Below are 25,128 nucleotides of genomic sequence, written 5' to 3'. Positions count from 1 at the left end.
CAGCCTCAGGGTCAACACGGCGTTTTCACTCTTCAGCACGGTTGTTCTAAGGATCCCAAGCGGGTTCACAGAAACTCTGACTTAAATGCACTGTTAAACTCTAACCTGGAAGCACGGAGTAATAAAGGATTGAAATGGTTCATAAGTACTGGTGTGGAAAGGGCTACAAGATGGAGTTAGATGAAAACATTGTAACATGCACATCTTTATACAAATAAGCAAATCATTTGCACAGAAATTAAAGTTAATGCAAATATCTGTTTTCCTTTTGGTTTTGTATAGACTATCTCAAGAAAGATAAATAAGAAACCGCGTTAACCCTCCTAATACAGCAGGTGGGTTGTCATTTAGTTGAATGTCCATCGAGAGCAGGATTTGGAAGCAAGAGGGTATGGACGGTGAGTCTGAGGGGACACCTCTGGGGGAAGAAACAGTGTCCTGTGTGGGGACAACACCAAATACACATTTTGCCTTCTTAGCAGTCTCCCCTGGGGCTTGCCTGTGCCTGCGTGCCCGCTGCCCTACTGAGGGTGTGTATGGTACTATTTTTACTAATAGTTTTGAGGAAATCAAATCATTGCCCATTTTTAACTGAATGCTTTGTAATTGTTACTATTACAGACATTCTTGAAATCCTTCTCTCTGGAGAACGAGTAAAATGAATGTCCTTTACAGAAAGTGAGGAGTGACTTCTTTTAAAATAGAGAAAATATCTGTTTCAGAGAATAATCCACCCATCCTTTTTAAAGAAATGGTCACTAGTGCTGGATGGAGATACGGTAGCTGTGCAGCTCGGTCACCACACTTTCTGAACTGTGGTTTCCTAAATGTCTTTGTAACACCCACCCTTCCAGTGTTAGACTAAAAAGTGTGGCTATTGACAAGGATCAAAAGAGATAAAGTAAGAAAAACGCTTTAAATGAAAAGAAATTTAAATTTAACTTTAAAGGAAACTGCATTGGGCCCCTGGGTGGCTCAGTCCGTTAAGTGTCTGACTCCGTTTCGGCTCAGGTCATGATCTCAAGGTTGTGAGATCTAGCTCCGCATTGGACTCTGCACTCAGCAGGGATCTGCTCTCTCTCCCTCTCCCCCTCCCCCCACTCATGCTCTCTCTCTCTCTGTCTCTCTCTGTCTCTCAAATAAAAAAATAATTCTTTAACAAAAAATGAAGGAAACTGCATTGTGCCTAATGAATATGTTGTTATATTATGAAAAGTGGCTCTTGGATTGTGGTGATGGTTGTATAGCCGTGCGAACGTACTTAGTGCCCCTGAACTGTACGCTTAAAAATGGTTAGAATGGTAGATTTTATGTTATGCATACTTTACTATAATAAAACAATTTTTTAAATGATTCTTGACACTTGTCTGTAGGGTGCCCCATTTCTTGGGTATGGGCATATAGTGAAGCAAGAACATGGAGGACCCTCACCTTGTTTATGCTCAGGCCTCCAAGAAAATATGGAAAAAGTTAGGTTGGTTACATGGATATTGGCATCACAGCCCAACAGTTACCACCATTTCCTCCTTTCTAGATCAGTGATATGTGTTCTTGTCTGCAGTAGTTTCTTTTCGAGAGTAGAGGGGGCAGGTTTGGCAACCAGCACGTTATAGAATATATAAATTGAAATCAGTGACTCTAACTCTTCCATCTATCCGTGACTATCTAATCATCTCAATTTCAAAACAAAAATCAAAAGATTTAAAATCCCAACTGTTAAAAACTCTTAGATAACTAATCAAGTCTCTCCCTACAAGGCCCAGGAGGGAATGAAAAAGATTGATTGGAATGCCATCTCTTTTCTTTTCTCTTCCCACTCCCTAAAAAGAGTCTAGGGCCAGAGCCAAGGCTGGATGGCAGAGTCAAAGAAGGGCGAAGAGGGGTCCAGTCGAATCCACAAGCCAGACCATCTGGCCTGTGAGTCAGGTAAACACGACTTAATAAAGAAGCAACAAACAAAAGAATATGCATGTGTGGGGATTTTTGTTTCACGGAGAGTATTTGTCTTTGATTCATGTCCTCCGGTGCAAGTCTAGATTAATGGGAAGGGTGTGCCACAGTTGGTTGAAAGGAGGTTTAATTCCTCTGGGCTTTCTTAGGGACATCTACAGACTCAAACTTGCTTTTAGCAGATTCGTAGACACAAGTCTGTGGAATAGGCCTTCAGGCGGGAGCTGAGATTCAGGAGGGTGGAAAGCACTTGGCAAGTAAGGCTGTCCTTACCCTGCGCTGAGCGAGAACCAGCTCCCCTGGTCCTGCTTCCGGTGCAACGCCTTGTCCGCCAGCTCCCCGGGCACAGAAGACCGCGGACATCACTCACTGTGAAGCAGACCCTCACACACATATATCTCAAGATGGAAGCAAGAAACTGGTTACAGCAAGTGAATTAATGATGATCCTTGCAGATCACAAGGAGAGTTTAACCAGCTTGAGGTTCACATTTCCCTTGTCAATGATTCATCTTCCTTTTTAGAAAGTGCTAAGACTGGGAGAGCCTAGGATCCATACTTTACAAATGACACAAGTCGAAGCCCTTGAGACCCCTCTGTTCATCCTCAGTACAGCCCCCTGGGTGCCCCCAGCAGCTCATCCATTTCTGCCAGTGCAGATGGGGGCAGGAGCCACTCAAGTGAGACATTCCTGGGCTTGTGCGGGCCCTGCCATTCATCATCTCATTGACAGCGAACTGTTTGCTTATCTGTACAATATGTCCAATAATTTATAGCCATCATACAGATGGGAACCTGCATAACAATAGCAGCAAATATTTGCTGACGACTGTCGAAGGCCCAGGCACTACTCCTAAGTGCTCGATCTGTGGTAGCTCTTGTAATTCTGCTCAGGTTGAAATTCCGAAGCTGGGGTCTGAAGATTGGTATTTTTTTCAACTTCCCCAGTTAATTCTCAGATCAGTTGCGTTGAGAACCACGATTGTGTATTAATGTGTAGACAAGGACTAACTGCTTAGTTTAAACTTATTGCTCTTCCACCCACATTGTGCATTTCAAATTCCCAAGGGAAGGGAGACTAGTGTGTTACAGCGGAAAAATCCTTGTGTTTGGTCCAACAGGACCGAGTTTGAATCTATGCATCTGTTTGAGCCTCGATTTCCTCGTCCATAACATGGGAGGATAATCTCCTGCACTGTGGGGTGAATTAGAGATAATCCAGTGAAGGGTACAACATATAGGAATTGTATCATTGCCAGTGTTTTGGTTATAAAATGTGCGAGATGTGGGGGCGCCTGGGTGGCACAGCGGTTAAGTGTCTGCCTTTGGCTCAGGGTGTTATCCCGGCGTTATGGGATTGAGCCCCACATCAGGCTCCTCTGCTATGAGCCTGCTTCTTCCTCTCCCACTCCCCCTGCTTGTGTTCCCTCTCTCGCTGGCTGTCTCTATCTCTGTCAAATAAATAAATAAAAATCTTAAAAAAAAAATGTGCGAGATGTGAAGGCAAAAAGGCAGAAGCCCTTAAAAACATTCAAACAGGAAACAGAGGCAGAGAGTGGGGAGGAGTTAGAGGATGAGGAAAAGCTGGGGAGGGCCTGGGGCTCAGAGTCCTGGGGGACAAACCTCCGTGTTATCACCACGCCAGGCTCAGTGATGGAGGAAGCGCTGGTTACTAGGAAACCTAAGAGCATGGCCAGGGGGCAAACAGTGTTGTCACCCCTAGCTAGGACTGGGCCAGACAGACCCGTTTTCTTGTGCAGGATCCCCCATTTCTTTTTTTTTTTTTAAAGATTTTATTTATTTATTTGACAGGATAGAAACAGCCAGCAAGAGAGGGAACACAGCAGGGGGAGTGGGAGAGGAAGAAGCAGGTTCACAGCGGAGGAGCCTGATGTGGGGCTCGATCCCAGAACGCCGGGATCACGCCCTGAGCCGAAGGCAGACGCTTAACCACTGTGCCACCCAGGCGCCCCCAGGATCCCCCATTTCAGCTAGAGGCCTATTTGGACCCTAGAAGAGCCCCTGCTGTAGGAACCCATGGGTGGTGTGTGTGTGTGTGGGGGGGGTGGTCTGTTGCGTCAGAGCTGAGATTTGAGAACAGGGACAATTCCTGTCCCCAGACCCGTTTCAAAAGGGAATGGCATTCTACCAGCCATTACAGGGGTTTGAAAATTACAGGGGTTATTAATACTAAGTGTAGTCAGTATTAATCCTTTCTGATAAAGCATGTCCAGCTTCCAGGTGTAGCGGGGGGGGGGGGAAGCTTTTCTCTTCTTCCCTACCAGGTTCTTTGGCTGGTTTAATAATTAAATTGACAAAAGACAGAGTAACAAGAGAATAATAAAGTGAATTTCGTATGTATAGGAGCTCATGGAAATATCAGACTCAAAGAAATGACGGAAGCAGTCACCTTTTTTTAGAAAGATTTATTTATTTATTAGAGAGAGAGAGGGAGGCAGTGTGCGGGCATGTGCGATTAAGTGGGGGGAGGGGCAGAGGGAGGTGGGGAGAACCTCAAGCAGACTCCCCACTGAGCCCGATGTGGGGATCCATTCGATGACTCTGAGATCATGACCTGAGCCGAAATCAAGAGTCAGAGGCTTAGGGACACCTCGGTGGCTCAGTTGGTTAAGCATGTACCTTCAGCTCAGGTCATGATCCCAGGGTCTTGGGACTGAGCCCCATGTGGGGCTCCCTGCTCAGTGGGGAGCATTCTTCTCTCTCTGCCCCTTACTTGGGCTCTCTGTCGATATCTCTCTCTGACTCTCTCAAAAAAAAAAAAAAAAAAAAAGAGTCAGAGGCTTAACTGACTGAGCCACCCAGGCGCCCCCCAAGCAGGCAGCTTTTATACCTTTTAGACAAATAATAAATTTGTGAAAAATTGACAAGAGAAGGAAATTTAGGCTTGGGGTAGTAAATTTGTGAGGAAGTCACAAGATTTGGTTATAGAGTCTTCTCAGCTCTAACTTCTCTATCTCTGGTAGTAAGGATGTCTTTCTACCTCCTGGTACAGGGACGGGTAGCTCTCACATCAGAGATTTATTTTCTGCTTTCAGGAGGAAAAGGAGGTTCGAACTGTCCTTCTTGCACTGGTTATTTCTCAAGAAACTCTAATTAAAAATAATTCATATGCAAAGTGGTATATTTTGGGTGACATATTCTGCCCCCCTTACTAACCAGTTAGTTTACTTGTTGACAAATTGCCCAAGTCCCTCTTCTGAATGGTTGGAAATTGGGCATCTGTTTCTTTAAGAAGCATTTCTTGTTTGAGTGAGTCATTTGTCCTCTTGCTTTAGGAATCAAATTTATTTTCTAGATCTTTCTGTTGAGGAATTTTCTCTCTTGCTTGCTGAAGACCAGATTCTGCTCTTGTCTCTTGGGATTTTTTTTTTTTTTTAAAGCCCTGCTGAATTCACTAATAAATTCTGAATGTGGGGAACAGGAAGTGAGTCCACTGGGGGAGGCAGTAGGTGGCGTTATCGAAAGTAAAAGAAAACTTCTTCCTGGAGGTGTTTCCATCCCCACCCTCCTCTTCCCCACCCTCTTTCAAGGGATTTTTCTCTGGCTGGGTGGACAGGTCTCAGGAGTCTGTGTGAAATTAGGCAGTTCAGCGGTCTTGGCTTCGGGCACTCTGCGATGTCCCTGGGACAGGGTGGAGCAGGTGAGTGCCTGGTGCAGAGGTGGCTTTTGAATACCGTGTGTTTGGGACTCCTTTAGCGGGCAGAGTGGGGACACCTCAGGGTCCTGCCAGGGCCCCACATCTCTCAGTGGGCTTTCTTCTGCACCACAGCCAGGGGCTTTGCTGGTTTTTAACTCTGAGGGATCTCCAATTCCTCTGCTACATTTCCCTTATTAGTGTCTCCCCTGCTGCCTCAAACACAGACACAGTGTCTCTCCTGCTGGATCAGTTTGGAGATTCCACGAGACATTGTTTACCTACTTCATTTGTTTTCTTTCCCATTTGGGCAGAGGGTTGAGTTAATCTGTCAGATCCTGCCCACCGCTTCGTTGGCACTTTCTTCCATCTCCCCCTCCCCTCCACTTCCGACCCTCCCTGCAGGACAGCTCTCTAAATCTTTTGATACTATCCCTGAATTGATCTGTATCTTTCCAAAATGTATCGTCGTTTTGTGTGTACACACTGCTTTGTGACTATGAGCTGGAACAAGTAAGTAATTTCTCTGTGCTTCTGTTTCCTCATCATTAAATAGGATTCATACTACCTCATGAGATGGTCCTGAGAATTAAATGAGATAATACACATTAACCACTTGCAACAGTGACTGGTGCTACTAAGTTCTCAGTAAGTATTTGTGATTATTACTATATATTAGTATTATTTGGATTGTATTTTGCTCATTCTGCTTCTTTTTTTTAAAAGGAGCACACTGGCACTTGAAGTGCCAGGTCCCACTTTCTAAGCCCTACGTGGTATTACACGCTGGAACAGTCTTCACAGTCCTCTAGGGATGAATAAGAACTTGCCCACCAATCCTTGGTCTGATCCCCCTTGCAAACCTTGGCCAATCTGATGGGTAGAGAGTGGGTATCATGTTGCTTTATTTTGTCTTTCTCAGATTATTAAAGTGTCTGAGCATCACTTCGTAAACTTTGGCTTTATAAGCATCCCTGTCAAGGAACTCCACTATCAGACCCATTGTCCCTCTACGGGCTTTCTTCTCGTCGAGTGTAGGAGTTGTTTGTAGGTCATCGATACTGCCCCTCCCGTGGCAGGTCCTGGGAACACACACATGAAAGATGTGGTCCTGCCCTTGTGAGGCTCACAGCCCAGCCCAGGAACTGGTCATAAAACAGTGGAATGAATGCTGGGGGGGATGCTCAGGAAGCATCAAGAATCAGGGAATCCCTCCTGGGCTAGGATTTAACTCCTTAACAGAATTTCCTTGTGTTGCTGTGTTCTCACGCAGACTTGATGGGCAGAATCAAGTGGGAGCGAAGGGCATCGATAGTACTTACCTTGGCCCTCTGCAGGGCAAGAGGCGCTTTCTGACACCTCTTTAATCCTCTCAGCTCTAAGATGGGTCTCAGCCCTCTGAAAGCTTATATTCTCTTTGGGGAAAGAAAAAAGAGTTTCAAAGAAGAGCAGTGTTTGATTTTTTTTTCTTTGTACTTTTAACATCAGAAAGCATTTCAGCTGATTCACAGCAAAAAGGCTGGGCTAAGTGTGTTTTGTGCAGTTGTATCTCCAGGGCCCAGACCATGCTGAGGACCCAAGGATTTGTCTGTCTCTTTGGTAAGGTCCTCTGGGCCTTTCAGGAGAAAGACCTTTGATTCTAGAGTTTTCCAGGCTGCTGAGGGTGGGAGCTGGTGGCCTCGGGGCCCATGGAGGTGATCCTCATATTCTAGTTTAGCTGAGAAACCATGAGTTAGCTGTGGGGGTTAGCAGACCCTCTGAGAGCCATGCTGAGGACCCCCACAGTTTTCAGAGCTCTCAGAAGTGCTCAATCAATATTTACTGAATGAAAACATTCATGTCTTCATAATGAACCCAGAAAAATCTGTAAATTCCTGAACTTTGAAAAGAAGGGGTTAATTACCATCCAGTCCAACTTTCTCATTTTGGGATGTGGCAAAATGACCCGTCCAAAGTCACACAGCCAGAGCCAAAGCTCAGGTGGCTCGGTTCCCCCGCCCCCCAACCCTGTCCCCTGTTCCTCTTAGATTCTTGAGTTCTGGGAGGAGGTGCTGCGCAGGGGCAAGCGGCTTAAATGAGTCAGTCATTACGTAAACAGGAAGTAGCGAGCAGTAACTCTTCTTCCTCAGCCCTTCACTCTTGTTTTAGTCGCTGCCCTTCACTCTCATTTTAGTCGCTTCAGTAGAAAACAGGCCTGTGAAGAAGCTGCTGCCATTGTGGGGTCCCAGGATTGGCTTCTTTGGTAAGGTTGGTTGGACCTCCCGGGAGAAAGACCTTTGATTCTAGAATTTTCTAGGTGGCTGAGGGTGGGAAAACCGTAAGAATTAGTAGTCCCTCTGAGAACCATGGCGAGAACCCCATTAGATTCCAGATCCTAAGGATCCAGCTTAGGTGAGGTTTTTCTGGAATGCTCCAAGCATGGACTGTTTGTACAGAGATCTTATCCTTAATTAAATTGTGGCCTAAGCAGGGGTAGAGTTGGGACTCTGGAAGGAGATGACACTATCTAAATCTAGGCTCTGGCACGTACTGGTCTGATGATTTGTCAGGCTCTGTGCGGTCACTCTCTCTGACACAGTGGATTTATTAAGAATTCCTGGTTTTGTGTTTTGGGAGTATTTTTGTCTTTCAAGAATTTTTTTATGTTTTAATCTTTGAAAATATTATGATTACATGTCTTTTTTTGGGTTAAATTCCTTCACTGGCTTCTAGCTGCAAGCAGAATAAAATCTAAATCAGGGCCTGTCGTTGAAATTGTCGAGGGAGATGCTCAAATCTGAGCCTGATGCCTCTCCTACCAGTTTATTTCTAAACTGACTTCTCACAATAGTAACATGAAGATGATAATACCAATTTCTTCAGAGGCTTGTAGTAAAATAAGTCAAAAAAATATTTTTAGATTTACATAGATATATGTTATAAACACCTGTATATCATAATACAAACATTTATATCAAATACTTCGGGGCATAAATTTATTATTAAAAATATTAAAGATACTTATATATTATATAATACAAATCTGTTTGTATGGATTTATGATTTAACAGATATCATATAATCCAAAGTGAAAGAAAACTTCCTGGCGGTATTGCATCCCCGTCCCTCTCTTTTGCCTTGTATGCATCATATATGAAAATATTCAAATTTATATCTTTTATGTATGCATATAAACACATTATATATATGTGTATTTACACACACACACACACACACACACACACACGTGAATATACATGGAAGGAAACCACCAAATGTAACCAGAGTTACTTCTAAATGGTGAGTTTCTCAGTGATTTTTCATTTTCTTTTTATACTTTTCTGTACTTTCTCTAAGGAATAAGTGTAAAATTTACTATTTTAGGATCAGAAAAATACAATAAATGTCCTTTAAAAAATATTACTGTAACAAAGTTTCTAGCCCACGATCTTATGCAATAAACCTTGGTCCCATAAAACAAGAATCATCCCACGGTCCGTGTACCCGTGGATCTCGGTGCCCAGAGGGCCCATTGTCAATGGTGTAAAAATCTGTTGCAGCTAATTGCTTTCCAGGCACTGTGACTAGAGAGACGTGTGACCTAAACAAACCAAGACTGAATATTATGCCGTAGTGTGCCCTGTAAAACCTGGACCAGAAAAGAAGCCTTGCCTGCATTTTCCCTACTGACTCTCCATTTTGATGGGATGCAAAAGTCATTTAGAAAGCATTGTCTAATTTTTGCAAAGACAATAAAATGAATGAGCTGAGGCAGCTACAGAGGACAGGAGCCAAGTGCCAATCATGTTATAACCAAACTCATATCACCCTGGCCTTGGATTGCATCATCATCACTGTTATTATTATTATTATATAGCGTCAGAAAATGCTGTTGAATATGTAACGAAAGCCTTGAAGAAGGTTTAGTCCTTTGGACTCTGTAGTTAATACTTCTAGGAAATTATTCTAAGAAAATAATCAGAGGTGTACATGGAGATTTATATCTTAAGATCTTATTCTAAACGGAAGCAGAGACTGGTTATGTAAATTATGGTCCAATCCTATGATTTCGTACTTCACAAATTTAAAAATCTGTGCCAAAAAAGAAAAAACTGAAGATATCAAGATATACTTACAATATTACCAGTGAAAATTCCACTTATGCCTCAGAAGTATGGTATGATAAAATGCGAGGGAAAATATAAATATGTATATAAAATGCTTGGTAGGAAAGATAGTAAAATATTATTAGGTGATTATCTTTGGATGGTGAAATTATAGGTAATTTCTGTTTTCGTTTTTATCTTTTCTGTGCTTTCTACAATGAACACGATAAGCATCGTTATCAGAAAAAATTATGGAAGAAAAAAAGATTTCGCTTGTTTGATTTTTCGGTTCATTTGATTCTGTAAAAGGAGATTTTAACAGAGGTTAGAACTGACTTAAAATTTTAAGGACATTGGAGCTAAGGGCGCTAAACAGGGCTGGACCTAGTTTAGATCCTTTCCAGCTTACGAATGGAAATGGGTCTTTAAGTAGTGATTTTCATTTAAATGTAAGTGTAGACTAAGGAATACATGCATCTCCTAAACATTCAAGCGGGAAGGCTGACTTTCCTGCCGTCCCCGGGCTCGGCCGCTCCCCCACTGGGCTTCTAGTTCCTCTCCTCCCCCGCAATCACTGAAGCGGCTTCCTGCGTGTCGGTTCTGTTCGCGGATCGTCTGTGAACACACAAATCCACGCACCACTGCATAAGCCGTTGTAGAGCCCACACAAATCCAATCATAGCAATCTTCCTATTCTTTTAAGATATCTGAGTCAGATTTCATTGAACTCCTGATACTGATAAGTGTTGTTTCTGCCGCTTTGTTCTGTCAGGCAATGCTGCCCATGAACAGCTCTGGACCTGTTTTTTAAGTACGTCACGTTTAAGCTAATATGGGAAAAATTCCTGGAAGTTCACTTGTGGGGTCTTTTTATATTTTGGCCCCTACGGCCAAATTACCCACTTACCTGTTTTTATTTCCACCGTTTCAAAACACTGTGTCTTGCAAGTTTTGTGCTTCACAAATATGATAGTTGAAAAATGGTTTTTTGTAATTTTAGTTTGCCTTTTTTTTGTGTGTGTGTGTGAATGAAGTTGAACATCTTTTCAAATGTTTAAAAGCCATTGGTTTTAAAAAATAAAGCCACTGATACTTTTCTCTGAACTGTGTGCTTATGATCTTTACCTGTTTATGCATTGGATTGTTGGTCTTTATCTCTTTAAAAAAAAATTGACTCTAAGAAAATCAGTCCTTTTTCTACTTTTCCCCCCAAGTGCCAGATTTATTTATTTATTTATTTATTTATTTTATTTTATTTTTTTAAAAGATTTTTTATTTATTTATTCGACAGAGACAGAGACATGGGGCTTGATCCCATAACGCTGGGATCACGCCCTGAGCCGAAGGCAGACGCTTAACCGCTGTGCCACCCAGGCGCCCCATATTTATTTATTTTTAAATTTTGTCTGGCTTACTTCGGCAGAATATTTTAGTTATTATTTAAGGACATTTATCAACCTTTCTGTAATGGCTTCCAGGTTTTCTGTTGTACTTAGAAAGGTTCTTTACCACTGCATGATTATTTTGAACAATTCTCCAATGTTTCTTTCCTTAGTATTTTAATTTTCAGGTTTGAGTCTCTGATCCATCTGAAGCTTATTTTAACGTAAAGAGTTTAGTTTTGATCCATTTCAGTTTGTTCTAGAAGCCTGCCCAATTGTTCTAACAGCATGTGTGGAAAATGCCACCTCAATGTGGATAGCCCTTTTTTTAGGTGTGTTCGGTTTGGCTATTTTTCATTGTTAACTTTTAATTAACACATTAATTTCTAATTTCACTGTTAATTTCAAAAAGAGAATATGGACTGTACTATTTGTGCTTTTTGGAAATCTCGTATTATCTTTGTGGACAATTTTTGTGACTATTTTGTATGTCTTTGAGAGGGTGTGTGTTTGCTGGGGGAGGAAATACGGTTCGAGTTCTCACTCGGGCCACTTCAATCTTCCAGTCTTCTACTTAGTCTACTAGACTTTCTATTTTCTGAGAAAGGTGTGAGGAAGCTTCCTGCTATTTTGGGGGCAAATAGGTTCTCCGAGTTCTTAAAATCTTTTTTAAAATTTAAGTTCTTCTAATACTTTTTTTCTTTTAAGAACACAAATGTAGGGGCATCTAGGGGGCTCAGTTGGTTAAGCTACCGACTCCTTTTTTTTTTTTTTTTTAGATTTTTTATTTATTTGACAGAGACACAGCAAGAGAGCGAACACAAGCAGGGGGAGTGGGAGAGGGAGAAGCAGGCTTCCCCCTGAGCAGTGAGCTTGACAGGGAGCTGGCTCCCAGGACCCTGGGACCACGACCTGAGTCGAAAGCAGACGCTTAACAACTGAGCCACCCGGGTGCCCCAAGCTACTGACTCTTGATAACAGCTCAGGTCTTGATCTCAGAGTTGTGAGTTGTAGTCCCATGTTGGACTACACGCTGGGTGCTGGGCATGGAGCCTACTTAAAAAACAAAACAAAACAAAACACAACTGTGGTTATGTCGCTCGCTCCTCTGATCTGGTCCCTTTTCCTGGTTAATATGCGCATGGTATGTCATTTCCTGTTCCTCCTTCGCTCACTTTCTTACACAACTTTAAACCCAAGAACACACTCAAGTATTTTAACAGTAGTTTCATTTACACTGAGAATATCTGCATACATTCTTCCTACCATATTACAGGAAAAGGGCAATTCTCTTTCCTTACTCCTTCACCCCCAAGTTCTAGTTTTCTCCTTCATTTCCCAGAAGAAACTTTTGAATTTGGTGTGTCTCTTCCCAGAACCCCGTTACCTTTTTATTTTCTCCTTTTGCATGTGTATCTGTAACCACTGAAAATCTAATTGTATTGCTTTGAGTATATCTTAAAAAGTACATGTATTTTTTTTTATATTGCATTTGCTTTTTCTACTTTTTTTTTTTACTGTCATAATAACACATCTTGGATAGCTATCATTTTTATTTCAGAAGATGGAGTGCATTTTCTTAACTGCTGCACAGTACTCCGTAGTATGATTATACCTTAGTTTATTTAGCCATTTCTATATTGATGGACATTAGGGATGTTTCCAGTTGTTCAGGGTTACACATTGTGTTGTGGTGACAGTCCATGCACATATCCTGTTTAGCACACGTGCGTTTCTATGGAGTGTGATTTAGGGAATGAACTTGCTAGTTTGTCCCCTTATATGTCCACAAGGTTTTGTTTGCTACATTTTGAACCTATGCTGTCAGGTGCTAGCCACATATTTAAGGTGTCTTTTCTAAATAAAAGTATTTTCATGATAACTGATTGCTTTTGTGAAAGATCTAGGCTCTGCAGCCTTTGGGAATCCAATGCAAAGTTTACCTGTCCAAAATACTTTCTTCTAGTTTCCTGAATCAAGAAAACTTGTGTAAACAATGATGTAAGTTCTAGATTAAAAGGGAGAGAAAAGATTTTGCCCCATAATTCCAATTCTGAGAGAAAAATAATCAGAGATATGCACAGGATGTATGAAAAACTTCCCAACACAGTATTATTTGTAAGAGAAAAGAAATTGAAAATTCCTTAAAATAAATTTTGATGTATCTGCATGCTGGAGATCAAAAAAAAAAAAAACATTTAAAATATGCCAAAGAAGAATAATGAATGGTGGGTAAATGTTCATTCTAAATATTAAGTTGGGAAAAATTGGTGTATGCACCTGGATATGCAGTGTGATTCTAATTATTATATAAATGTATCTTTGTGTGTGTGTGTGTATGATAATGATAACTGTGACCATTTTATAATTTACTATATTTTCAATCTTCACACACACAAAAAACACTGCTTCTATAATCAGAGTGGGTGGGGCAGAGGGAAGGTGTTTTTAAAGGAAAAACTAAAAATTTCAAAGTCTGTCAAGGCACTTTATAAAAATATTAAAACTTAAACTTATTGTGCAAATCAAAAATATTTCTATTTTATTTAATTAATTTATTTTGAGAGAGAGCGAGAGCCGTGTGCACAGGGGACAGTGGGAGTTGGGAGAAACTGGAGGAGAGGGAGAGAGAGAATCTTAGGTAGGCTCCATGCCCAGCGCGGAGTCCTATGCAGGGCTTGATCTCATGACGCTGAGATCATGACCTGAGCTGAAACTGAGTATCAAACGCTTAACCCACTGAGCCACCCAGGCGCCCCCCAAATACTTCTATTTTATATGGGTCCTGTTCACATAATTACCTCAAGTAATGGAATCAGGATTTGTGATTTCATCCAAGAATGTTAGCCAGTGCAGGGAGCTTAAGGACCCAGGAACCCATCCACTTTGCTTCCGGGAGGAAAGAGGTACAAACAGGTTAAGGTCATTTGAGGTTAAGAAAAGTGCCCAGGAGCACAGAGTCTGTGGGATCAAGGAAATGGTGGAACTGGATGGGAAGTTAAAGGTTTTCTTTTCTTTTTTTTTTTTTTAATGATTTTTTATTATATTATGTTAGTCACCATACAGTACATCCCCGGTTTCCGATGTAAGGCTCGATGATTCATTAGTTATGTATAACACCCAGTGCACCATGCAATACGTGCCCTCCTTACATCACCGGTCCAGTCTATCCCATTCCCCCACCATGAGAGAAATCATATGATAGTTGTCTTTCTCTGCTTGACTTATTTCACTTAGCATTATCTCTTCCAGTGCTGTCCATGTTGTAGCAAATGTTGAGAACTCGTTCTTTCTGATAGCTGAGTAATATTCCATCGTATATATGGACCACAACTTCTTAATCCAGTCATCTGTTGAAGGGCATCTCGGCTCCTTCCACAATTTAGCTATTGTGGACATTGCTGCTATGAACATTGGGGTGCATATGGCCCTTCTCTTCACTACGTCTGTATCTTTGGGGTAAATACCGAGTAGTGCAATGGCTGGATCATAGGGTAGCTCAATTTTTAACTTTTTAAGGGACCTCCACACTGTTTTCCAGAGTGGCTGTACCAACTTGCATTCCCACCAACAATGTAGGAGGGATCCCCTTTCTCCACATCCTCTCCAACAATTGTTGTTTCTTGCCTTGTCTATTTTTGCCATTCTAACTGGCGTAAGGTGGTATCTCAGTGTGGTTTTGATTTGAATTTCCTTGATGGCTAATGATTTTGAACATTTTTTCATGTGTCTGTTAGCCATTTGTATGTCTTCATTGGTAAAGGTTTTCTAACTCAAGGTTCTCAGACTGTAGCCCTCCCTCCAGGACTACCTCCTAAGGTACGGGAGCATCTGAGCAAGGCGTCAACCAAGAGCTCTTCGACTTTGCGGAGTTTGAAAAACACTACTTCCCAATGAGTTTTCCATGGGGGAAATGGGAAACCAGGAGGGTGAGGAAAGTACTCAAGTGCCCAATTCCTGTTGGGTCCCCACAGCCAGGATCTGTTTCCTTCTTTTGGGTTAACCCTCATTTGTGCATTAGTTGCTGGCCATCACTGCACATGCCTTATTGGACTTAGTCAGACACTTGAGGAGGTGGCTGTTCTGATCCCCATTTTACAGAGGGGGCACCTAAGCCTCAGAGAGCCTGTGCTGCCCAGGCCTGGGGCCAGTGCATCAGAGGGGTTCTGATCTGAGTTTTGTCAGACCCCCATGCCTCCTACTCTGAACCATTCCACTCCCCCTGCCCTGACGGTCAGCTGCAGACGAGCTTCCTGGCTTTGACGGTGATACTGCAGCCGCCTTATGGAGCTGGGTCCCAAGCTCGTTCCTATGAAGAATCCAATACAAAACCTGCTCCATGGGCTTGTTTTATCACAAACATTGGCCTATCTGAGCAGGGAGGGGAGGGCGTGACTCAAGGTGCTCATGGGAGGAGGAACCCCAGATCCTGGGCTGTTTGCATGACGGTTGTCCGGGTTTTCCAGAAATACTGCCCTCTCCTTTTGTATCTGCTCACAATGTGTGTGACAATACCATGTAATCTGATTTGGAGACTGTTTGAATTGGAAGGCTGACAAAGTGGACTTGGTTTCATTTTCAGTCGTGAGTTTTTGATCAGCTGTGGGTGCTAATCCTGAGGCCTTTGGGGGGTGGCCCTGCATCATGTCTTCCTAGTATCATTGTTTCAGTCAGACCCCATCACTTCTCCAGCCTCCAGCCCTTCCGGTCTATCCTCCACACTTTTTTTAAGGGAAGATTTTATTTATTTGAGAAAGAGAGAGAGCTCGAGAGAGTGCACGAGCAGGGGGAGGGGCAGAGGGAGAAGCAGACTCCCCACTGAGCAAGGAGCCCGACCAGGACCTTGAGATCCTGACCCCAGCCAACAGCAGATGCTTAACCCACTAAACCACCCAGGCGCCCCCTGTCCTCCACACTGTAAATGTTAATCCCAAACTGGATGACATTATATTTCTTGGTTCCCCATCGCCTCTAGGACAAAGCCTGAGCCCTTGCCCCACAGTACTGAGGCCCTTTGTAATGGTTCCTGGCCACGCCTTTCTCCCTTTTCCCATCACTCCCCCTCCCAGACACTTTGCGGTCACTTCATTGAGCTCCTTGTGCCTGCCTGAATTGACTTGAACATTCTCGCTTCCATCTTTTGAATAAATTACTTCCCGCAAGAACTGTCCTTTCCCACCTCCTTCCCAAAGGTGCCTTCCCTCTGGGAAGCCCTTCTCCCTGGTTGAGTTAGGGTTCCTACCTGTGTATTCCTATGGTGCCTTGGTCACAACTCTCTGACTATTGGCTAATCAGTGTATCTACCTTCCAAAATAGTGAGCTAGTTGAGAGCAGATATGTGTCCTGTTTGTTTTGTTTTTTTTTTTTCTGCCCCGTGTCCTCAGTAAACTGTCTGGTGTATAGTAGAGGTAATAGCACTTAATGGAGGGACAAACTGGTGATTGGTACGTCTCTTCCCCATCTGAACATTATATTGTATTTTGACCTAGGCTACCACAACACTCTCCTGATACTTGACCAACATGAATTTCAGCAAATGCCTCTATAATATTGGAGAACAGCTGGACAGTGATGAGCTGGCCTCCCTCAAGTTCCTGAGCATGGACTACATCCCACAGAAGAAGCAGGAACCCATCAAGGATCCCTTGATGTTATTCCAGAGACTCCAGGAAAAGAGAATGTTGGAGGAAAGCAACCTGTCCTTCTTGAAGGAGCTGCTTTTCCGAATTAACAGACTGGACCTGCTGGTTACCTACCTGGACACCAGCAAGGAGGAGATGGAGCAGGAGCTTCAAATACCAGGCAGAGCCCAGATCTCTGCCTACAGGTGGGGACAACCTCCACAGTTCAGGCAGTGGGGGGTGTGGGTGCAATGGACGCATCTTTGTGGGCAGGGCTGATTGCAGGTGTCTGTGTCATATGACTTTGGAAGTTCCTCGAGGATGTCCCACCAGGGCCAGATTAAGAAATTTAGAGATCTTATATATAATTCAGAAAAAAAAGTGAAACCATAAAATAGAAAAACTTTGTTTCCAAAGTGAAACATGACCTATAGGTGTGCTGACATTAAAACCACCATCTTCTGAATGTTCTCTCTCCGCCTGTCTACTCTTCTGTTTGCCTCTGCTCTGCTGATGTCCACGTCATGTGCTTAATTTGCCCATTACTGGGTAGAGCATCCCTGCTGCTTCCCTGAAATCCCCCTCCCACCTGCTTGTGGATGACTGTGGAAATTCTCAGTGGGGTTCTAGGCTTTTATTCCGCCCTGAAAGACTTGCATCACAAAGTTCTCCAATGAGGGGTGCGTGCTTCCCATCATGCTGGGGCGGCCAGGCCAGACCCCTCAAAGCCTGCCGAGCCCCTGTGTGCCCGGCTGCTGCCAGGAGAGTGGTGGGAGCTCAGTCGTCTGTCCTGCAGAACGCCTGGCAGCCGGGCCTCTCCCTACCTGTGGGAGAGTGGGTACCCAGGGCTGATAACAAGCTATGTTCTGTTACATCTTCAGACTTTTTTTTTTTTTTTTGGTGCAAAAGGTGATTTTATTAAAACATGGGCAGAAAAAGCAGCACTGGGGTTGTGAGGGATGACTGATTATATAGGCAACAGACTTTAAAAACAGGAACGCATGATCAACTTCTGTCTTTCAACATGTCCTATTACAAGACACTCCTCAAAGTTATTTTTAGCTTCCCTTCTGAAAACTTCTACTCAAGCCTTTGCTGTGGCCCATTTCATGGCCTCTTTTCTCTTGTCAGTAATGATGGCACGTGTGACAGTAAGACCTCACAGCCAGGGCTGGAAGCCACTATCCTCTACTAGCCTGGCCTATTTGTGAATGCCTCAGTCCTTAGACTCAGAGACCTGAGATTCGGGCATGTTCCTTACCATGCTTCTCTGCTTGAAGTTTGGGCATTTTAAGTGACAAAAGAGATGTGCTGGGTGTATGAGTTTCCTAAGGCTGCTGTGACAAAGTCCCACAAACTGGGTGGCTTACCACAGTGGAGACATTCATACTCTCACAGTTCTGCTGGCTAGAAGTTTGAAATGAACATGTCAACAGGATTGGTTTCTTGGGGGCTCTGAAGGAGAGTCTGTTTCATGTCCGTTCTCCCCTAGTTTTAGGTGCTTGCAGGCAATCCTTGGCCTTCCTCATCTTTTAGATGCAATCACTCCAATCTCCTCTCTGCGCCTGTTTGTCCGAATTTCCTCTTCTTAGAAAGCCACCAGTCATTGGATTAAGTCCAACCCTGATCTAGTGTGACCTCATCTTAACAAGATTACCTCATTAAAGATCCTTTTCTCAAATAAAGTCTTACATTCACCCAGCGAGGGTGGACATGAACTGAGGAGGAGTCGGGGAGGACATTATTCAATACTGGATAACTTTGTTTTAATGGGATTGTGACATCTCCCTAGTGATTTTTTTCATTAAGGCAGCAATTAATCCTAAAAAACAACAACCCTAGAACTAGGAAAGCTGGAGGGTCTCGTCTCATGCCCACCATCCTGGTCTTCTGAGGGTTGCACTCCTGTCATGGAAGCAAGGCTAAGGCAAATTGTCAAGGCCAGACAGTGACCTGTACCTCTTTGGTGGAAGGCTGAGTGCCTCACAAGGGAGGATCTCTCTGTTAAATCCTTTTTTTTTTTTAAGATTTTATTTATTTATTTGTCAGAGAGAGAGAGCACAAGCAGGGGGAGTTGCAGAGGGAGAGGGAGAAGCAGGCTCCCCACTGAGCAAGGAGCTCGATGCAGGACTTGATCCCAGGACCCCGGGATCATGACCTGAGCCAAAGGCAGACACTTTACCGACTGAGCCACCTAGGCGTCTCTGTCTGTTAAATCTTTAACATGTTAGCTTGGGAACAAAAGGGTCAGCACAAGTACGGTCTACTGTTGTTCATCATTGTTGGATATTAGCCAGGAAATAAAAAGTATTGCTAGTGTGGCCACTTTCCATTTATGAGAAAGCACTAGACATTTTTATTTATTTATTTATTTATTTATTTATTTTTAAAGATTTTATTTATTTATTCGACAGAGATAGAGACAGCTAGCGAGAGAGGGAACACAAGCAGGGGGAGTGGGAGAGGAAGAAGCAGGCTCATAGCGGAGGAGCCTGATGTGGGGCTCGATCCCATAACGCCGGGATCACGCCCTGAGCCAAAGGCAGACGCTTAACTGCTGTGCCACCCAGGCGCCCCGACATTTTTATTTTCAAATTATAATTGCTAGCTATAAGTATCTTATAAACTACCCAGGTTTATTTCTAGACAGCGATGGTACAAGAAAGCATGTAGGTTTTAGAAATGAGGAAAGTAAGAGGGCAAAATACCTTGTAATAAAGTTAAAAGGTCTGGTAGCTTTTGACTGGACCCAATCTTGGCCAAACTGGGAAAACTTTGGAGAAACACTGCTAGGGTAGAGATTCTATGAGAGGAAGGATGATACAGATGATAATACTGAGAAACTTCTGTTTCTATACTATTTTTACTTTCAGGATTTTAATTTTCTAATTTAATTTGAAGTTAGCATGTTTTTGTGTTATTTTCCTTTACACCACAATGGTGAAAGTTTGCTGACTTATTAAACATTCCTTTGTTCCTGCAACAGAAATATCCCAAGAACCTATCATGGATTAAGAAATAATAATGCTTGTTGTATACCGAACACTCGGTGTGTTGCCAAAGTTTGGTTTAAGCACTTCAGATAAACTTATTCATATTATTCTTAATATGTCCCAGTGGTATATAGTATCATCTACAAGTTTACAGATGAGGGGAAAATGTATAACATGTCTAGGGTCACACAGCTCGAGCTGATGGAACCACAGTTCCAACACGTCATCTAGGTCCTCTGCCCTTAACCACGGCACCTCATCACCCACTGGGCTTATGGAAACAAAAAGGGCACGGACCCTCTCTCAGGGACTCAGAGGGCTTCATAAACAGACAATTATATAGCATGTGTGTAAACTTTCTGGCCATACAAAGGCACAGTGCGGTGAATGCAGCCTTGAGGACACTCAGGCGGTACTTGAGCTGTTAGTGGGTGAGTTTGTGTCTGCAGATGGACAAGGGAATGGGGGTGTGAGGAGTACAACGTACAGGGGTGGAGGCAAAGCAGCTGGGTGTGTTTGGAGAGTAGATGGCAGGTGCTGAGGAGTGACTAGAGAAGCCTAGGAGGTAGGCTGGGCTCAGTGCACAAAGGTCTGTATTCCAAAACCAAGTGTTGGGCCTTCCTACTGAAGTTGATGGCCAGGAGAGCACTGCCAAGTTTTAATTAAGGAAGTGATGATCTGGGGCACCTGGGTGGCTCAGTAGGTTAAGCGCCTGCCTTCGGCTCAGGTCATGATCCCAGGGTCCTGGGATCGAGTCCCACATCGGGCTCCTTGCTCAGCGGGGAGCCTGCTTCTGCCTTTCCCTCTGCCTGCCGCTCCCTCTGCTTGTGCTCACACACACACACTGTCTCTCTCAAATAAATAAATACATCTTAAACAAAAAAGAAGTGATGATCCAGTTTGCATTTTGAAAAGTGTAATTTCCAAAATAAAAACTTTTTTTTTTCTACTGCAACAAGCTCTTGATTTTATAGTGAAGGACCAAGGAAAAACACAATTCATTTAACTGAAATGAACTGAACAGCATAGTTAGTGGACCTTAATTCTGTTATGGGTGGAGTAGCTAGGCATGAGTCAGTAGCCTGTCATGTCACCGCAGCAGCCCCTTTCCAAGGATTCAACTCACAAAGTATGTCATTAGCTATCTTTATTTTAAGGGGAGGGGACAGGAATCAAGTTTCCACTGCCACTCCTTTTATCCAATGGCAACTTATTTGAGAAACCATTTCTAAAGTGTCTCCATTTCCCACCACAGGGTCATGCTTTTTCAGATTTCAGAAGATGTAAGCAAATTGGAATTGAGGTCCTTTAAGTTTTTTTTGAGCCAGGAGATCTCCAGATGTAAACTGCACGATGACTTGGTAAGACCTGGTGTTTCAGCAAGATTTGGTCCTGAGGTTGAGTCAGCCGGTGGGGATTGCTGTGACTGGAGAGAGGGCTAGTCCAGTAAAAGCAACCTGGACCCTCACTTTTCAACCAGGGGAGAAGAAAAGAGTGGTCGGACAGCAGTGTTGCAGATACGATCCCTTCATATACTGTGACGTGCTGCTCCCATGAATCGTCAGGAGCATGGCAGAGTCAGTAGCTAGGGAAGAAGACTGGTTGTGCAGGCACAGCCCGTTGCGGGACGCTGCAGAGCCAGGCTAGACAGTGGTGAGCTTGAGACATCTCCCCACTCAGCAGTCCCTGAAACCACCTGGAACCTGGAACTCTGTGCGTGTGTGTGCGTGTGAACACGGGACTGGAGGTGGATCAGGTCCCAGAGGCAGTGTCGGAGAGACGCAGTCCCCAGCACTGTCACTCCAGGGACCAGGCTACTGTGTCTCAGCCATGCAGCTCAGGCTGTCTCACAGACGTCACCTAAAGTTGTCCGCAGGTGGTTGCGGTTCAGGGCTTGGGGTCCGGGGCCTGGGTGACCACTGATTTTCCTTTACCTTCTCATTTCTGTCTTCCTGGGCCAGAAAAGACAGAATTGCTTCTCTAGTGCTCTGTTGGCTTATAAGACCAGGGTGTTCTGGCAGGAGGGTGAGCTTGGGAAGCTAGGGTGGGTCCTCTGTTTGGAGAAAGTGGAATTAAAAAAAAAAAAGAAAAGAAAATGTCATTTAAAAGCCAGTGTGTCTCAGTTCAGTCTTCCAACTTCATTTCTCTTCCTTCTAGAACTTGTTTGATATTTTCATAGAGATGGAGAAGAGGGTCATCCTCGGGGAAAGAAATCTGGATACCCTGAAAAGAATCTGTGACCAAATTAACAAGAGCCTGCTGAAGAAAATCACGGATTATGAAGAATTAAGCAGAGGTAGAAATAACAGCTGTGAATTAGCAAAATGTATTCTTAAATTGACAAATCCCTCTATGTCGTGATTGTTTCTAATCAAATATGTGTCTCTTTTTTAATTCAGAGCAAACACTGAGCCCTCAAAGAAGTCTAGATGAAATTTCAAATGGTAATATGCAAAATACATTTTTAATACTTAGTTAATTTACTATCAGATATGCCCATTGCCTCCTCTCCCCACAACCTTCTCACACATCCACATCTTAATGGTCTTGCTCTCCTAAAATCAAGAAGGCTCAGTGCCTACTTGTCACCTTCTTTACGCATTGAAAGATACACCTGTTGTCAAGAGACATAGACCTTGCAGCCCTAGGCTGGCAAGTTTGAAATGGGTGAAGCGTTAGTCTGTAAAAAGATTTTTATTCTGTGGACTGCAAGGATATTATGTTCAAGTCAGTCCGTGAGTTTTCATTTTAAAGGGGATCTTATGATATCCTGGGTGCTCTGTGTTTCTTTACGAAAATCCCTTCCCTGCTATGTTTCATTCCAGATATGTCTCAGTTGCTTGTAGGGGAGGAATCCCTGAGGGTACCGCCAATGTCGGACTCTCCAGGAGAACAGGACTGTGAACCAGAGGTGTGTCGAAATTCGAACTCCTTTTTCTCTTTGCATTGCAGATTCTAATTCTTGCATTCCTCAGCTTTGAAGCGTCCAGATAAACTAGTAAGGGGTAGATGCTTACTGGAAATTTTGAGAACTATAGAAAAATTTGAGAAACGGACAAATTTAAAATGTGATTTTTTTAAGTTTCGAAAGTAGAAAGTGTTAAAATTTTACTTTATTTTTTAAAGATTTATTTATTTATTTGAGAGAGTGAGAGAGCGAGCGCACGTGAGCAGGGCAGGGGCAGAGGGAGAGAGAGAGAATCTCAAGCAGACGCCCTGCTGCGTGCAGAGGCTGAGGCGGGGCTCCACGCTGGGCTCAATCCCATGACCTGAGTGCAAATCAAGAGGCGGACACTTAGCCGACGGCTCCAACCAGGCACCCCGAAAATTTTATTTTAAAACCAGAGACAAAGGTGTTGGAATAGTTGGAGGGCTGAGGAAGCAAGAAGCCTCCTGGCAACCCTTTCAGCAGCTGCCTCAGCCAAAGTAGGAGAAGGCTCTGGGAGAAAAGTCTAGCAGGACAGGGAAAAGCAAAGCCTTTTCTTTTAGGCTGACATTTCAAAACTGTTTCTCCATGGTGATTTAGGGGTGAGCAGCAAAGGCTCAGGATCTAGCTGTCTCTATGTTCTCATCTCAATGAGCCAGTGCAAGAATGGCCTTTCTAGACAGTCGCTTTGGTTTATTAACCTTCAAAGATTCCCCAGCCACATTCTGATTCATTGGCCTGTTCACTCCTCTCTGTGGCAGGAAGCAGAGGAAACCCTGAATGCTATCAGTCAGTGGGAGACTCGAAATTAAGCTGAGGGAGGGATCAGTTACAGGTGGGCTCCTGAGCAAATTACCAGACCTCTCTAGGTCTGAAAACCGAGGATTTGCCGAAGTCATGTGGCACTCTGCAAATAGCAAAGCACTCTACTGAGTGCTGTCCCTACTGAACAGCTAACTGTACCGAGTGCCAGAGAGATTAGGTAACTTGCACAGGGTCTTAAGGTTATGACATAATAGAGCCAGGAGTTTGAGCCCTTAGCGTGGAGCACTTTTCTCTACCTTGAGGAGCTGCCTGGATTTCCCAATAAATGCTGAGTGTCTCAGCACTGAAACAGCCGTGGGAAATCAGGACACAGGGCCATCCCTGCCTGATACTGTCAGGCACTGGAGTCTGGCTATTGTCACCTGCAACAAAGCCAAGAGCTGCCTGACTAGTCCATCTCTCTCCTCCAGTCACAGTGGTCCTGAGAGCCAAATGGAGTCCTCGGCTTTCAAAGTCCTGGGACGTGCTGTGTCACGTGTGAAGGGCAGGCCCTCAGCTGTGAGCTCAGAAATATAGATAAATTGACTAGATGGCCAACGGAATAACAAGGTGACAGACAGGCAGCCCAAAGACAGCATGAAGACATTCATTCATTCAGCAACTCCTGATTGAGCTCTCACAAATTAATAAATTCTAGTTCCTGCTGCAAATGTTAGCCGCCTTGAGCAGAAACAAGAACAAACGATGAATGCATGTTATGATGACAGCAATATTAATATATGTGCAGAGTGCTCAAGAGGCCCAAGGACTGGGACCCTGATTTTACATACTAACTGTGGGGCAGAAATCTGGGGATCCTGTGTCACGGGAATGGGTGGAAACCTGTTCACCAGAGAAATGACATCAGGTTGGGGTAGGGCTGTTCAAAGTGCCCTTGCATCCCAGGATGGCTAAGGGGACAGCCTTACTTCTTACTGTTTGTTCACATCTCAAGTATTTGACCCTCAGAGTCAGCTCCTGGGTTGGAATTTTGTTTTCCAGACATCGGACAAAGTTTACCGAATGGAAAGCAAACCTCGAGGATATTGTTTGATCTTTAACAATTACGACTTTAGCATAGCACGGAAGGAAGTGCCCAAACTTCAGAGCATTAAGGATAGGAATGGAACAGACTTGGATGCAGGTACAGTAGAACTCTGAAAAGAAGTGAAATATTTCTAATACCTAAGTTTTTTTATCAAAAGGGGAGAACAAAAATTGTACCATCAGGGCCTCATGTTTTAGAAAAAAACTGGATATAACCAATATTTCCTTGTGGAAGTGAAGAACATTCTTATATATTTGCTAATTTTCTGCTTTTGTTTTTTTAAATTAATTTTTAATCAAAGTAATGTATATAAAATAAAATAGCAAATCTTACTAAAAAGCTTATAATAAAAAGCAACAACAATAAGCTTTGCTTTTAATTCAACTTGATGAATAGTGTTTCTGTAGAATGTATTAAGTATTAGGTGAAAACATTACCTTGGGATCAAGACCACATATAGAAGTTGCATTTATAAAAGTTGGGCAGATGAAATTGCAAGTCTTTAATTAGAAATTGCATTTTCTTTTCTTTTCTTTTTTTTTTTTTTAAGATTTTATTTATTTATTTAACAGAGATAGAGACAGCCAGTGAGAGAGGGAACACAAGCAGGGGAGTGGGAGAGGAAGAAGCAGGCTCATAGCAGAGGAGCCTGATGTGGGGCTCGA

General features: G+C 43.3%; 1 protein-coding gene across 6 annotated transcripts in view; it reads left to right on the top strand.

Annotated features, from left to right (window-relative positions):
- The first annotated feature begins 5,439 nt into the window (after positions 1-5,439).
- The window catches only part of CASP8 (caspase 8), a 25,539-nt gene continuing 5,850 nt past the window's right edge, over positions 5,440-25,128 (top strand). The window contains exons 1-8 of one of the 6 annotated variants that reach the window (XM_008687352.2): positions 5,440-5,610; positions 6,161-6,252; positions 16,561-16,898; positions 20,941-21,046; positions 21,843-21,981; positions 22,085-22,129; positions 22,511-22,596; positions 24,418-24,559. In XM_008687352.2, the coding sequence (XP_008685574.1) occupies positions 16,594-16,898; positions 20,941-21,046; positions 21,843-21,981; positions 22,085-22,129; positions 22,511-22,596; positions 24,418-24,559 (823 nt within the window). In that variant the 5' untranslated portion in view covers positions 5,440-5,610; positions 6,161-6,252; positions 16,561-16,593. Of the gene's footprint in view, positions 5,611-6,160; positions 6,253-7,700; positions 7,852-16,560; positions 16,899-20,940; positions 21,047-21,842; positions 21,982-22,084; positions 22,130-22,510; positions 22,597-24,417; positions 24,560-25,128 lie in introns of those variants that run through there. The other 5 variants (XM_040641941.1, XM_040641944.1, XR_005837809.1 and 2 more) reach the window with 5 other exon arrangements.

Source organism: Ursus maritimus, unplaced genomic scaffold, assembly GCF_017311325.1.
Source record: "Ursus maritimus isolate PB19 unplaced genomic scaffold, ASM1731132v1 scaffold_1, whole genome shotgun sequence".
Classification (NCBI taxonomy): Eukaryota; Metazoa; Chordata; class Mammalia; order Carnivora; family Ursidae; genus Ursus; species Ursus maritimus.
Note: the sequence above shows the minus strand (reverse complement) of the source record. Positions and strands in the feature narration are given on the sequence as shown.